The sequence below is a fragment of the Nelusetta ayraudi genome, unplaced genomic scaffold (assembly GCF_046127955.1).
Source record: "Nelusetta ayraudi isolate G7.1 ecotype Tasmania unplaced genomic scaffold, CSIRO-AGI_Nayr_v1 ptg000130l, whole genome shotgun sequence".
NCBI classification, from domain to species: Eukaryota; Metazoa; Chordata; class Actinopteri; order Tetraodontiformes; family Monacanthidae; genus Nelusetta; species Nelusetta ayraudi.
Window position 1 is genome coordinate 461,845 of NW_027466180.1, and position 12,120 is coordinate 473,964.

Sequence of the window (12,120 nt, forward strand, 5' to 3'; positions counted from 1 at the left end):
GGAGACTTTCTGTGGGACCTTTTGGTATTTCAGCACTGCGTCACAGATGACAGTCAAATGGATGAGCTTCACTTTAATGCATAGATGAACTTTGGTTAATGGGTTTTAGTCCAAGCTGCTGATGGACATGATGTCATTTTACACAGGTTTGCAAGATTTTATGATTGTTCCGATTGATATTTGATAAATTAGGCTTGATTTTGCCCTGCCCTTGCTGATCAGCGGTAATCGGATAGTGATCCTGCCTGGATACAGAGCAAAACCACACACACACCATCAACAGTCACACAAACACACCAGCAGAGGCCATGATGTCGTCTTTGCCCCCTTTTTTCAGTGTCATACTGCCATCTAGTGGCAGATTCTCATCTAAATCCTCAGAGGCTGGAGGTGAGTTGACGTGCAGATAACAAAGTCGTGACCGGAGTCTGTTGGTACGATGGGCGGAAGGCCAACATGACAACACTCTCAAGTTTAAACTGTTTAATGTAAGCTGAAGAGGAAGAAAATAAAACCTGCACTGAAAAAACAGCCACAGTTTGTCTGAAAAGGGTTGTATCACAGTTGCAGGCTCATTGATTGAAGTTAATTACCAGTCAAAAAAAAGGATAATCCGAAACTGGTTTCAGGAAGTCCTGCTGCATCAGAGGTCCAGCAGGTCATTCTGAATCTCGGTGCACCAAAACTTCAGATGACATTGCAGCAAAAACTCCTTGCAGAACCTTCAGGGTGGTATAAGGTGCTCACTTGCACAGTTGTTGCCATGGAATGGAAAAACTCTTGCTAAAATGTCAAAGCATCCAGCTTGCTACATCTTTGGATTGATGAGGAGGAGTTTTGAACTAATCGGTCATAAAGAGACCCGGCTCTCCGTCCCTGCTTCTATCACCGCTGCTCCTGGACTCAGAGTCGCGGTTACAGGGGTCCGTCCCAGCTGTCTTGGGGTGGGTGAGTCACCAGTTTGCCGGAGGGGCCTCTGCGCAAACAAGCAGCCGCACTCACATTTACACCTAGATGGACAATTTGGAGTTGGCAACCGGCCAAACAGGCACGACTCTGTGTGGCCTGAGGGAGGACGGACGGGCGGACGGAGAACCAGGAGAGGAAACACGTGAGAACACGGGGAAGATGCAGACTCCTTACTGAAAGAGAGGGGGTCTGGGAATCAAACACGCAACCTTATTCTACAGTGCAAAGCACAGCGGCGCTCTGCCTCTCGGTATTTATGGACGTCGACACACAGTGAAACTTGAAACCCGCCGTTGTCTCTCCACACTCACTTGTTTCCTATCCAGGCCATTTATGCTGGCAGGCCGCTGGGTTACGGTGTGTGTGTGTGTGTGCGTGCGTGTGTGTGTGTGTGTTTCTGACTCTGACTCTGGGAAGGAAGGCGCATGTGTGAGGATGCTTGCCATTCCGTCAGTGACAGCTCTCAGCTGTCCGCCTGTCTGCCTCACCCCCACCCCACCTCCCTTTGCCCCTCATCTACCCCCACCACCACCTCCAACACACCCCTCCCCTCCCCCAACCCACCGCCACTTCCGTCTGCTTCCTCTTTCGCGCTGCCCCTGATACAAGACGCGATACATCCAGTCAGCACCAGCTGAAAAACACCGCGGTGTGCCAGAGGATGGCTGGCTGGGTGGATGGGTGGTGATACTTGTTGGGTACATAGACACACACACACACGTGTGCGCGCACACACACACACACACAATCCCAGCTGTCTTGTACTGGGAGGTGGGAGTTGACTGGGGGGTGAGGCTAGGAGGGGAGGGGGAGGGGCACGTGGAGGGTGAAGAGGGGGGCAGAGCTCACTTACTGGCCCGTCCAACCTTCCCACCACTCACTTTAACTCCAAACTGCAGGCCAGTAAAGCGACTGACTGAATGGGCTGCTGCTGCTGTTGTCAATCCACTAACTAACTAAGTGACTGACTGGCTGACTGGCTGACTGGCTGGCTGACTGCCGACGCATCGTCAGACGGATGCTGAGGAGCTCCGAGCGGCTACGGTGGTGGTGAACGTCCGGTTCAGCCATGAACCTTCCTACAGTGCAGATCCTGCTGCTGGTCGCACTCGCTGGTGAGTGAGTGAGTGAGTGAGTGTGTGAGCCTGTCTGTCTGTCTGTTTGTCATGTCAGGGAGGATCGATGTGTGATAGGAAAGGAAATACACGATAGGAGAGAAAGGCATCGGCTGGTTCCCCCTTGAGTGAAAATCCCAGGCGTTCAACTTTTTAGAGAAACGACCAGAGATAGAAAGAAAGAAAGAATCTAAATCAAAAATAATTAAAATAAAATAAAAACTACCACCTGCCTGAAGCACATAAAGTCACAAGAGTGTGCGTATGTGTGTGTGTGTGTGTGTGTGTGTGTGTGTGTGCGCGCGCACTCACGCTGGTACATATTTCAAGAGGAGTTTGGCGTGCACATATCGCAGCAGGGAGGAATTTTGTTTGCCAGGATTCATGGCCAGTGCGGATGAAGTCCTGCTCCCAGTGGGGAATCGGTGTGTCGGGTTGCCGTGCGCTGCTCAGAAACAGGAGCCAGCTTCCAGACAGACACATGGCCTGGGAAACAACACAGCAGAGAGACACCGTGTTCACCGGCAGTGGGGGGAGGGGCAGGGGTGGAGGCAGGGGACGGGGGCAATCCCGGTAAATAAGAAAAGGCTGATATGAGGCTATATGGAAGGTTATTTATCCTGGATTTTAATAGCGAGACACCGTTACAGCTCCTGGAGGCCTTGTGGAATAGTTCATGAATACAAAAATACAGACTACATGAGAAATCAAAGTGCTCTGTCATATTTATGTATGAGAGAGACCACGAGGGGGCGAGGAGGAGGACCCACTGGGGCAGACGGTCTTTTTTTTTTCTTTTTTTTTTTACAATTCTGAATCCTGCACAGCATCTTCCCGCAGTCAGTTGGTGTGTTTGTCCTTCAGGTGGCCGAAAAAAGACATTTGTTGTATTCACATTGAAGTGATTTACTGTAGCTGACGTGCCAGAGAGAGATTTATACTGTTCGGCAATTTCGTTTTTCGAGGTGGCCAATATCTGCATTCACACCTGCTGAAAAACCTTTGACCCGATCCACGTTATTAAGTGCATGAAACCTCTGGAATAGTTTCGCCTCTGCCTTCACGTTGACTTTTGCAGACGACAACAGTTGAGTTCTTGCAAAATGCCAAAGCGGATTTTAAGAAAATAGAATTTTTGAACGTTTCCGTGAAGTGATTTGGTGGAAACAATTGAGGCCACTAGTGACATCATAGGAGGGAGAGGTTCTCTACTAGCAGTAGTTTTAACTGTTGTCCAAGGGTTATCAACGTTCCGCTCTCGGACTAGAGACAAAGTCACTTGCACACACCGATGCACACGGGAGCAGAGACGCGTGCACGCCAGGGTTCTTGGAGGTCGTCATGGACACACGTTTCACTGCCAGACTTTGGCTGCAACACTTTCAAATGTCCGAGGATAAATTTGAGCTGTGGCGTTGTTGAGTCATCACGGAAACATCCGGGGGGATGACGCTAAAGGTGTAAAGAGCTCTTAGATCACGTGACCTCAGTGTTCACTGTGTTGATCCGCTTCCATCAGACAGAAAGCACCTCAAGTCGGGATTCGGAAAAAAAAAAAAAAAAAAAGTCAGAAAAAGTCTAGAATTGAGAGGAGCTTCACCGACTGTTGAAGGTCCAGTGAGTTAAATATATATGTATATATATATGTATATATATATATGTATATTCCTACATATACATATGAGAACCGTTCTAAGGGTAGGAAAACTCTTTTGTTGTACTGCCAGTATAAACTTTTATTAAGGAATTTATGGGCAGTATGTTAAGGTTTCACCAATATAATAATACCACATTTTACACACCGGACCTTTAATTTGAATGTTTGGTCAAATCTTAATCCCTCAGTTCCTTCCCCATATAAAATCTAAATAACGTGGTTGGCTACAGAATTGGAATTTCTTTTCACTTTCCTTTGCACTTCTGCAATTTCTCCTGCAGCTTAATGTGTCAAAACAGGTTTCTGACAGCGCCGCTGCTGCCACTAGCAGATGGAGGAGCTGGTGTGTCAGGATGAGTAGTTCTGCCTGTAAACCACCAGTTGGACATTATCTGCATCGCCGGCAGCGCTGCAATAAAAACGAGCGGATCAGTAAATCACCTGAAGGTCTTTATCCCCCAGATGCTACACATCCACTTTGTGAAGAATATATTCACCGGCTGCGGCGTGTCGATATATATCAAACTGATTATTCCGGCCTCCAAACCAGATTGTTTTGTCTCGGGTCGAACGGATGGAGATCTTCATACAAGACGAGGCTTTAAAACTTAATCATATCAGGCTGTTTGTGCGCCCGCTGCTGTGTTTGTTTGCTCTGCTCCGGTGCAGTCAGGAGGGAGGAGGGACTCACCTCCAAAGGCAGTGGCAGTCTCATAAAGTTGGAGTCCCAAATGAATGGTTGCGTGTCTCCATAAGAGCCAATAAAAGTGCTAATATCATAGCAGAGACACGCGCCACAAACTAGTGATTTATAACAACATAATCGAGGCATTAGGGTTATGGATTCCGAGTCTGAGTGAGTCACATGATAAAAAATAGAATAAATAGCTGCTTACAAAAGGTGATGTATGTAGTGGTTGTTGCTACAAATCCGCCCTGTTCATCAGTGACATGTTGTCCTTGGAATTTCTCAATGGACTTTATCATTAGTTTCTGAGCGTTTTCTGTCGTCTGCGTTAGAAAGACCAATCACTTCCCAAGAAAGCACATTACATTTTTTTTTGGACCAATTTCCCCCCCTTATTTCCATTAACTTTTTCAAATTCAGTCCTTCAAAACACTAAAATGAAACTTGCATATCCGAGACCGGAATGTAAACAACGTAAGCGTATCTGTAAATCCCTGCTGATTTGTCCAAGAATAATTCCCCTCCACCCTGGCGGCTGCCACAGCTGATCAGCCATGCGCCAACGGCATCAACAGCGTCAAGCTGACAGTGTTTTTTAAACGCAGGATTCTTGCCAGCGGAAACAGGCAAAGTTCAGTCTGACGGGGGGGGGGGGGGGGGGGGGTCAAGTGACCGGCGCCGCCGCGGCCACTGCCATTTTCTCTTCAATCCACTTTAAAAGGGGCCCCGTCAGCCGAGCAAATTCACTTTGGCGAACGGCGGTGACAGTTGGTCAATAGCTGGCACGTGCCCACAGGCCCGGCCGCCACAGACAGCGAGTCTGCAATGGAAGAAAGATCCTCCATGCCAGAGACACTTCTGATAGGATATTGAGAAAGAAAAAAAAACAGCGAGCAGCGAGCCAGTTTATCTGGCAGCGGGGGTTCCCGTGCGGAAATCGGAGTTCAATGGGAGGAGGGAGGATTTGTGGGGGATGGGGGTGAGTGACAGCTCCAAGTGGCTGCTGCTACTGCTGCTGCTGCTCCTCCCTTCTATTTCTGTAACGTGGCCACATCAAAGAGAGAGCCGGCGGGACGGCACTCAGTCAGCGAGCAGGAAGCCGGCGAGGGCAGAAAGCCAGTGGCCAGCCGGGGGGAAGGGAGGAGGGAGAGAGGGATGGACGTCTCCAGAATCAGGGATCAAAAAGTCGGGCAAAACCAGGCTGAAACTGCGGATGTGCACGTGTGTTTCCTGGTGTGCACGGGCGTACATGTGTGCATATCGGCGTTCTGCTGTCACTGGCGAAATGAAACAAGACTCCGGGAGCAGCTCAGCTCCGAGCCGACTGCTGCCGGCCGCCAGCAGATTCCAGAAATAACATGCAATGGATGGAGCCCGAGGTCAGGAGACACCGGTGCTGATCTGCTGTCTCATATCAAACCAAAAACAGCTTCCAGTATAGAAACTACTGTGCGGTGCGCTGATCCCAGCAGGACTGGTGTCACCCGAACAAAAAAAACAACAACACACTGCCTATTTTGCCAATTAGACAGAAATGAAGACAGAAGCAACCATAGATATAACTGGGGGGGGTGGGGGGGGGGTTGTACTTTGCTCTAATTCCTTAAAGGGCAACTACCAACAAACCCATTTTAATTAATAAGTATCCTGATTCTGCTTATTGATTCTAACTCTGTCATTGAAGCCATGCTGGATTATTCTCATTATGCCCAGCCGGGTTCAGGGGACTCCAGAGCGATGATGTAAGCCTGACACCATGAGTCCTGCCTGTCTGCCTGCTTTCCTGTGAAGAGGTGTTAAACTCTCTGAGCCCTCACTGATGCCGACTAAATGTCAAGCGGATTGACAGGGAGCCGCTCTTTCCCAAACTCCCCTCTTAGCACTCCGATTAGATCCACACCGGGGATCCGCGAGCAAAACACGTCTCTATCGCAGCACTTAGGGCAGATTATGGGACGCTTATTTATCGCCGGTCTGGAATCCCATTCACTTGTCTGATCCCCGTGCATGTGATGATACCCTCCCTCTGTTCCTCTTCCTCTTCCGATCAAAGCCACCTCTCTGAGTCACACTGACGGCTCTCGGGTTGCCGCCTGCCAATCGAGGGACGCGTTTGTCCGGTGAATCACGGTTCCTCCTCGACTCAGCTGTGATCCCGGTTTTTATACGGCGTTGAAGCCCTTCGCGGGCACCCAGCCGGCCGCCGGGCCGTCAGCTGGCTGCGGTTACACGTAGGAAGTCACTGTGGCCAAAAAGAAACTTAAAAATAAACGACGGCGACAACGTGATTAATCTTGCACGTCTGCGTGTGTCCTGTAGGTCCGACGCTGTGCTCGGAGGACGAGAGCAGACTGGTGAAGAACCTGTTCACCGGCTACAACAAGGTGGTCCGACCTGTCAACCACTTCAGCGAAGCTGTGGTGGTCACCGTGGGACTGCAGCTGATCCAGCTCATCAGTGTGGTGAGACATGTCGGCTAGTAGCTGCCCTTCACGAGTGCTTTGCATTAGAACGGAGAAGCATTTCGCCTTGCTGCAGAGAAGGCCGAACTACTGCTATGCCTGTTGCACAAAAGCATAGCAAAATGTTTCTTGGGATTTTGTTGTTGTTGATGATGCCGATCCAACACAGGACTGTTGAACAACAACGAACTTCGCTATGAACAAAACACATGCTAAGCTAACGCATCCAACAAATACAATTGATGCTGAAACCTCAAACTGACCAGTTTTGCCCAACTAGAGTCCACTCTTGCCATCACACCAAGGAGAACTCTTTAAAGGTCCAGTGTGTAATATTTTGAGAAGAAACAGCAACATCAAGTGGTTACATTTTACATTGCAGCGTTGTTTTCGCTCACCCACCCTCTCCAAGTTTGCCTGTTAACTACAGTGGCCAGAGCACACAAACCTGGATACCTTGTCCATCTTCTTTTTCATTGGTTTATTTGAGGACGCGAGCATTCACCCTAAGTAGGAAACACGATCTCAGACAGGTTGGATTGTCCAGACTGGCTGCCTTAGAAATATGGCGGTGCAAGATGACAACTAAGGAACTAAAGAACAACTGGGAGCAAGAACCTTGACCTATGTATATACTTAGTAGTAAGTAGTATGTACATACATAAGAACCATTCTGTTGGGAGGGATACCATAACTTTCATTGTACTGCAAGTATACACTTGTTTTGATCTATTTGTGGGCAGTACATTAAGGTTTTACAAACAAAAAAATCATAAATCAAGCCATATGTTAGACACTGGACCTTTAAACCCCTGAGCACTCAGAAAAGAGTCACCAGGTATCGGGAGGCTCTACTTATTCCGATGCTCACGTGGACAGTGTCAGTCAGCCGGACCACGCGCTCATGGTGTCAGTTTTGGCAGAACTCTGTGTCCAGGACCGCAAACTCCCCAAGCAAACCACCGGGCAAAGCCAAGCAATGATAATAAAAAAAAGAAACGGCTGCTCCTGCCGTTTATAGCTGCTCTAGTTCATCGTTTGCTATGTGCATGCACAGGCACAGGTAGCAATGTATGCACAGGTGCAAGAACTGGCAGAGTCAGGGGTGACTTCAAAGAAATGGAACGTCATTTGCAAGAGTTGTACTTTCAGCACGTCTTGGTCCAACTATATGATCTTACATGTGCAAAAATGTTCCCTCTTACCAAGCTATTCATCAGTAATCCGAACATAACAATCCTAACGATTGCTTCTTTTGGTTCTGTCTGTCTTCCAGGATGAGGTCAACCAGATCGTGACCAGCAATGTCCGTCTCAGACAGGTCAGATCAACTTGATGGCTATTTTCCAGTAACGTACAATGGCGACGTCTACAGATCAAACACTGGCGCTCAGTTACCGGGTTCCTGTGACTCAACAAGGGAGGATTTGTGACATAGTGGCTACCTTTGATCTTTGACAACCATTATTAAGCATTGAAGAAATACTCAGACAGCATTAAATCAGGCACACTACTCTGCTGTAATACACACGGTTAAAGCTACATTGTTGTGTCTACTACTACCACAGCAATGGATCGATGTGAACCTGAAGTGGAATCCAGAAGATTATGGAGGTATCAGGAAGATCAGAGTGCCATCAACCGACATATGGAAACCGGACCTAGTGCTGTATAACAAGTAATCCTCCCCGCTCTGTCTCCACACTGCTGTTGTGTCTTTTAACGCCTTTTCACTGCTGTCACTCACAGGCCTTCTTTTGTTTTTTCTTGCTGTCCCCGGCAGTGCTGACGGCGACTTCGCCATCATCCACGAGACTAAAGTCTTGCTGGACCACACCGGGTTGATCAACTGGAACCCTCCAGCCATTTTCAAGAGTTACTGCGAGATCATCGTCCTGCACTTCCCATTCGACGTGCAGAACTGCAGCATGAAGCTGGGAACATGGACATACGACGGCCTGCTGGTCGCCATCAACCCTGTGAGTTTGCAAAACTGGAGGCAAAATGAGGGTAAAGGGTTGCAATATTGCTCCCAGTTTACTTTACTTAATTTTGTACTTTTGCAACTTCAGGACAGCGATCGGCCTGACCTCAGTAACTTCATGGAGTCGGGTGAGTGGGTGTTGAAGGACTACCGGAACTGGAAACACTGGGTCTACTACACCTGCTGTCCCGACACACCTTACCTGGACATCACCTACCACTTCCTGATGCAGCGGCTGCCTCTGTACTTCATCGTCAACGTCATCATTCCCTGCATGCTCTTCTCCTTCCTCACTGGACTTGTCTTCTACCTGCCAACGGATTCCGGTGAGAAATCTTTCATGGAAAAGTCGTCAAGAAACAAAAGAGAAACTGTGATTGCAAATTCAACTGAAAGAAGTCTAGTGTTGAAAGTAAATGCACAGCTGAGGTTTAAGGTGCCTCTGGCAGAAAAGGTTTTACCTCGGCAACTGTGTGATTGGATCCCAACTGTGGTTCTTGCTCTGTCTCCTCCACCTCCACAGGTGAAAAGATGACTCTGTCTATCTCCGTCTTGCTGTCCCTCACTGTCTTCTTGCTCGTTATTGTGGAGCTCATCCCGTCCACCTCCAGCGCCGTTCCTCTCATAGGGAAATACATGCTCTTCACCATGGTCTTTGTCATCGCCTCCATCATCATCACCGTCATCGTCATCAACACGCATCACCGCTCCCCCAGCACGCACACCATGCCTCCCTGGATCCGGAAGGTTGGTGTTTCTTTTCTGTTTTTGCTGGTGATCTTTGGGTCACCATCAGTAAGGATTTTTAACCAACCCCTAATATGTTTCTCAGGTCTTCATCGAAACCATCCCCAACATGATGTTTTTTTCAACGATGAAGCGTCCCAGTCAGGAGATCCGACAGAAGAGGTTGTTCCCCACCGACATGGACATCTCGGACATCTCGGGTAAGGCCGCGATGGGCACTTTGGCCACACAGATTAATGGCCTCACATCCTTTTAACTTGCAAGCCTGTCAACGTTCTCTCACCATCAGGCAACCCAACCCGCACCAGTGTCACCTACCAGTCTCCCATTACCAAAAATCCTGACGTTCGCAGTGCCATCGAAGGAGTGAAGTACATCGCTGAGACCATGAAGTCCAACGAGGAGTCAAACAATGTAAGATGACTATCTGACCACACGTTATATCAAACAAGGATGGTATACTGGTGGTGAGCCAGAGGGTCCCGAGTTCACTTCCAATGCAGGACTTCCCGTGTGGAGATTCTGTCGGTTCTCTTCAAAATGACCCATCGACGGAACAATGTAATGGCTAACGTTTAGTACCCTCTGGTGGTCAAAAAAGCAAATGGCAAACAATGCTATTGCTTCAGTAACATTATCCAATTAAAAAGAATACACAGACAAGGAGTTATTAGTTAAATATGAAATCAGTAAGCAAACAATAACTAGCTGTTAGTACCGGTGACTGCAAAGCACCTTGGTAAACATTTTTAAAACATTTTTTAAGTAATCTTCAAACGGAAATGCTTTTTTGCCAAAAAAAAAAAAAAAAAAAGACTACGGTTCTACGACTGTTACACATAGGCTTGGAGAAAAAAATACATCTGCACGCCAATCATTAGATCAAATGTCCATGAAATCAGAATGTAATCACAAATAAATAAATGAACGTAGCGTTTCAAATCTGAAGCAAACTTTGGTTTCCTTGCCTATTCACTTCATCCCTCGACAGGCTGCCGAGGAGTGGAAATTTGTGGCAATGGTTCTGGACCACATCCTGCTCTGCGTCTTCATGGCCGTTTGCCTCGTCGGCACGTTGGCTGTCTTTGCTGGAAGACTCATCGAGCTCAACATGGGGTGAAAGCACCAACTGGGAACGGCTCGTCGGCAAGTACCACGACGGGAGTCGAAGTTGGGGTGACGAGACGCACCCGATCCGATGCTGTGTCTGTTCTCTCCGCCTCTTTCGCACACAAACCGCTGTTCACGGTGTCGTCCGAGGCTTGTCGAGGTTTTTTGGATTGAGTCTCGGTGGGTCGTACTTGAAATCACTCGTCACCAAAAATGTTTTCCATTGTTTAATTTGTATTTTTTTGTTGTTGTTGTACAGTGTGGTTTTACTGCGGCACACTCTGATGGGATCTGTGAGTGTTGTTGTGACCGTTATGTAAACAAGATTTTCATTCTGTTTTCCATTTGGCAGCTTGATCAAAGTTTGGGTGAGAGGATTTAATTAAAAGTTAGACAATGAAAAAAAAGAGACATCGACAAAAGTGTTTTTGGTGTTGGCTGTGCTGAGAATAAACTGAAAACAGATTATTCATTTGCAGGATTTATGTGCTTTACATTTTGAGAAGATGGAAATGATCCCGTTGCTGACTTTTTAAGTTTATAAGTTGTGACTCAAAGACTTTTTAAGTTTGAACGAAGGCAAGATATCTTCCTTTCTGGAAGTTTTATTGTTTGTTTTTGCCTGACATTCATTGTGACTTTACATTTGCAACAGTTGAGATTTTGAAATGATGTGTCGGACTGCAACTGACTCGTCCTCATTTCTTCTAACTCTGCTGTATTTATTAGAGGGGGGGTTGATACTGTTTAATATTGCAATTTATTGCACAGTGGTATTGTATCAATTAATAGATGCCAAGTAGCAAAACTTTTCTACATGAATACTTGAAAATGTTGGAACTACAAACTCAACTTTTTGTACACAATAATAAAAAAAAATAGATTTTTCGGTCCACTAGATGGCGCCAAATGCGCACCGCCGTGCGGCAAGACAAGAATGTGATACTTTCCAGACTTTACAGAGCAAACTTGTGTGTACCTCAGAACAAATATTGTAAATAAGATTTAATTGTGGGGTCTGTTGGTCTCACTTTGAGTCACACCAAAAGGACTATGGCAAAATAATTACACAAGTAGAAATGACTGTTGTGACTTAGTGATGAATCTAGCCACCTTTCTAATTATTTCGGCTCATCCGTCACCTCAAATCACATTGAGATGATGACACCACGGTGCGATGAGAAGGGTGATTTCCACCTCACTGAAATATTAAAATTTTACAGGTGCCATGTTGCCTGTGTGAAAAGACGACGGCAACGTAATTAATTTCGCAGCTGTTTTTCTCTTTGATGAGTTTTTGGTTTCATCAAGAGCCGGATTATTCAGCTCATCATTTGGAGTTTTTTTTTTTTTATACCAAAAAGAATTGTGTAGATGTGAAAAATAAA

At 47.0% G+C, this 12,120-nt stretch overlaps 1 protein-coding gene across 1 annotated transcript; it reads left to right on the plus strand.

The window, feature by feature from the left end:
• Window positions 1-1,920: 1,920 nt before the first annotated feature.
• Window positions 1,921-12,082, plus strand: chrna1 (cholinergic receptor, nicotinic, alpha 1 (muscle)). The gene is made up of 10 exons (XM_076050830.1): window positions 1,921-2,084; window positions 6,749-6,891; window positions 8,168-8,212; window positions 8,460-8,569; window positions 8,675-8,870; window positions 8,964-9,201; window positions 9,399-9,622; window positions 9,708-9,822; window positions 9,912-10,036; window positions 10,614-12,082. Exons 1-10 carry the CDS (start codon window positions 2,039-2,041, stop codon window positions 10,740-10,742), a joined length of 1,371 nt encoding a protein of 456 aa, XP_075906945.1. The 5' UTR covers window positions 1,921-2,038; the 3' UTR covers window positions 10,743-12,082.
• The last annotated feature ends 38 nt before the right edge of the window (window positions 12,083-12,120 follow it).

What these genes read in the sequence shown, in the direction of transcription:
- chrna1 (XM_076050830.1), top strand. Translation starts at nt 2,039, where the DNA reads ATGAACCTTCCTACAGTGCAGATCCTGCTGCTGGTCGCACTCGCTG. An exon ending in GCTGCTGGTCGCACTCGCTG is followed by an intron (nt 2,085 to 6,748) that starts GTGAGTGAGTGA and finishes TGTGTCCTGTAG; the next exon opens with GTCCGACGCTGTGCTCGGAG. An exon ending in CCAACGAGGAGTCAAACAAT is followed by an intron (nt 10,037 to 10,613) that starts GTAAGATGACTA and finishes ATCCCTCGACAG; the next exon opens with GCTGCCGAGGAGTGGAAATT.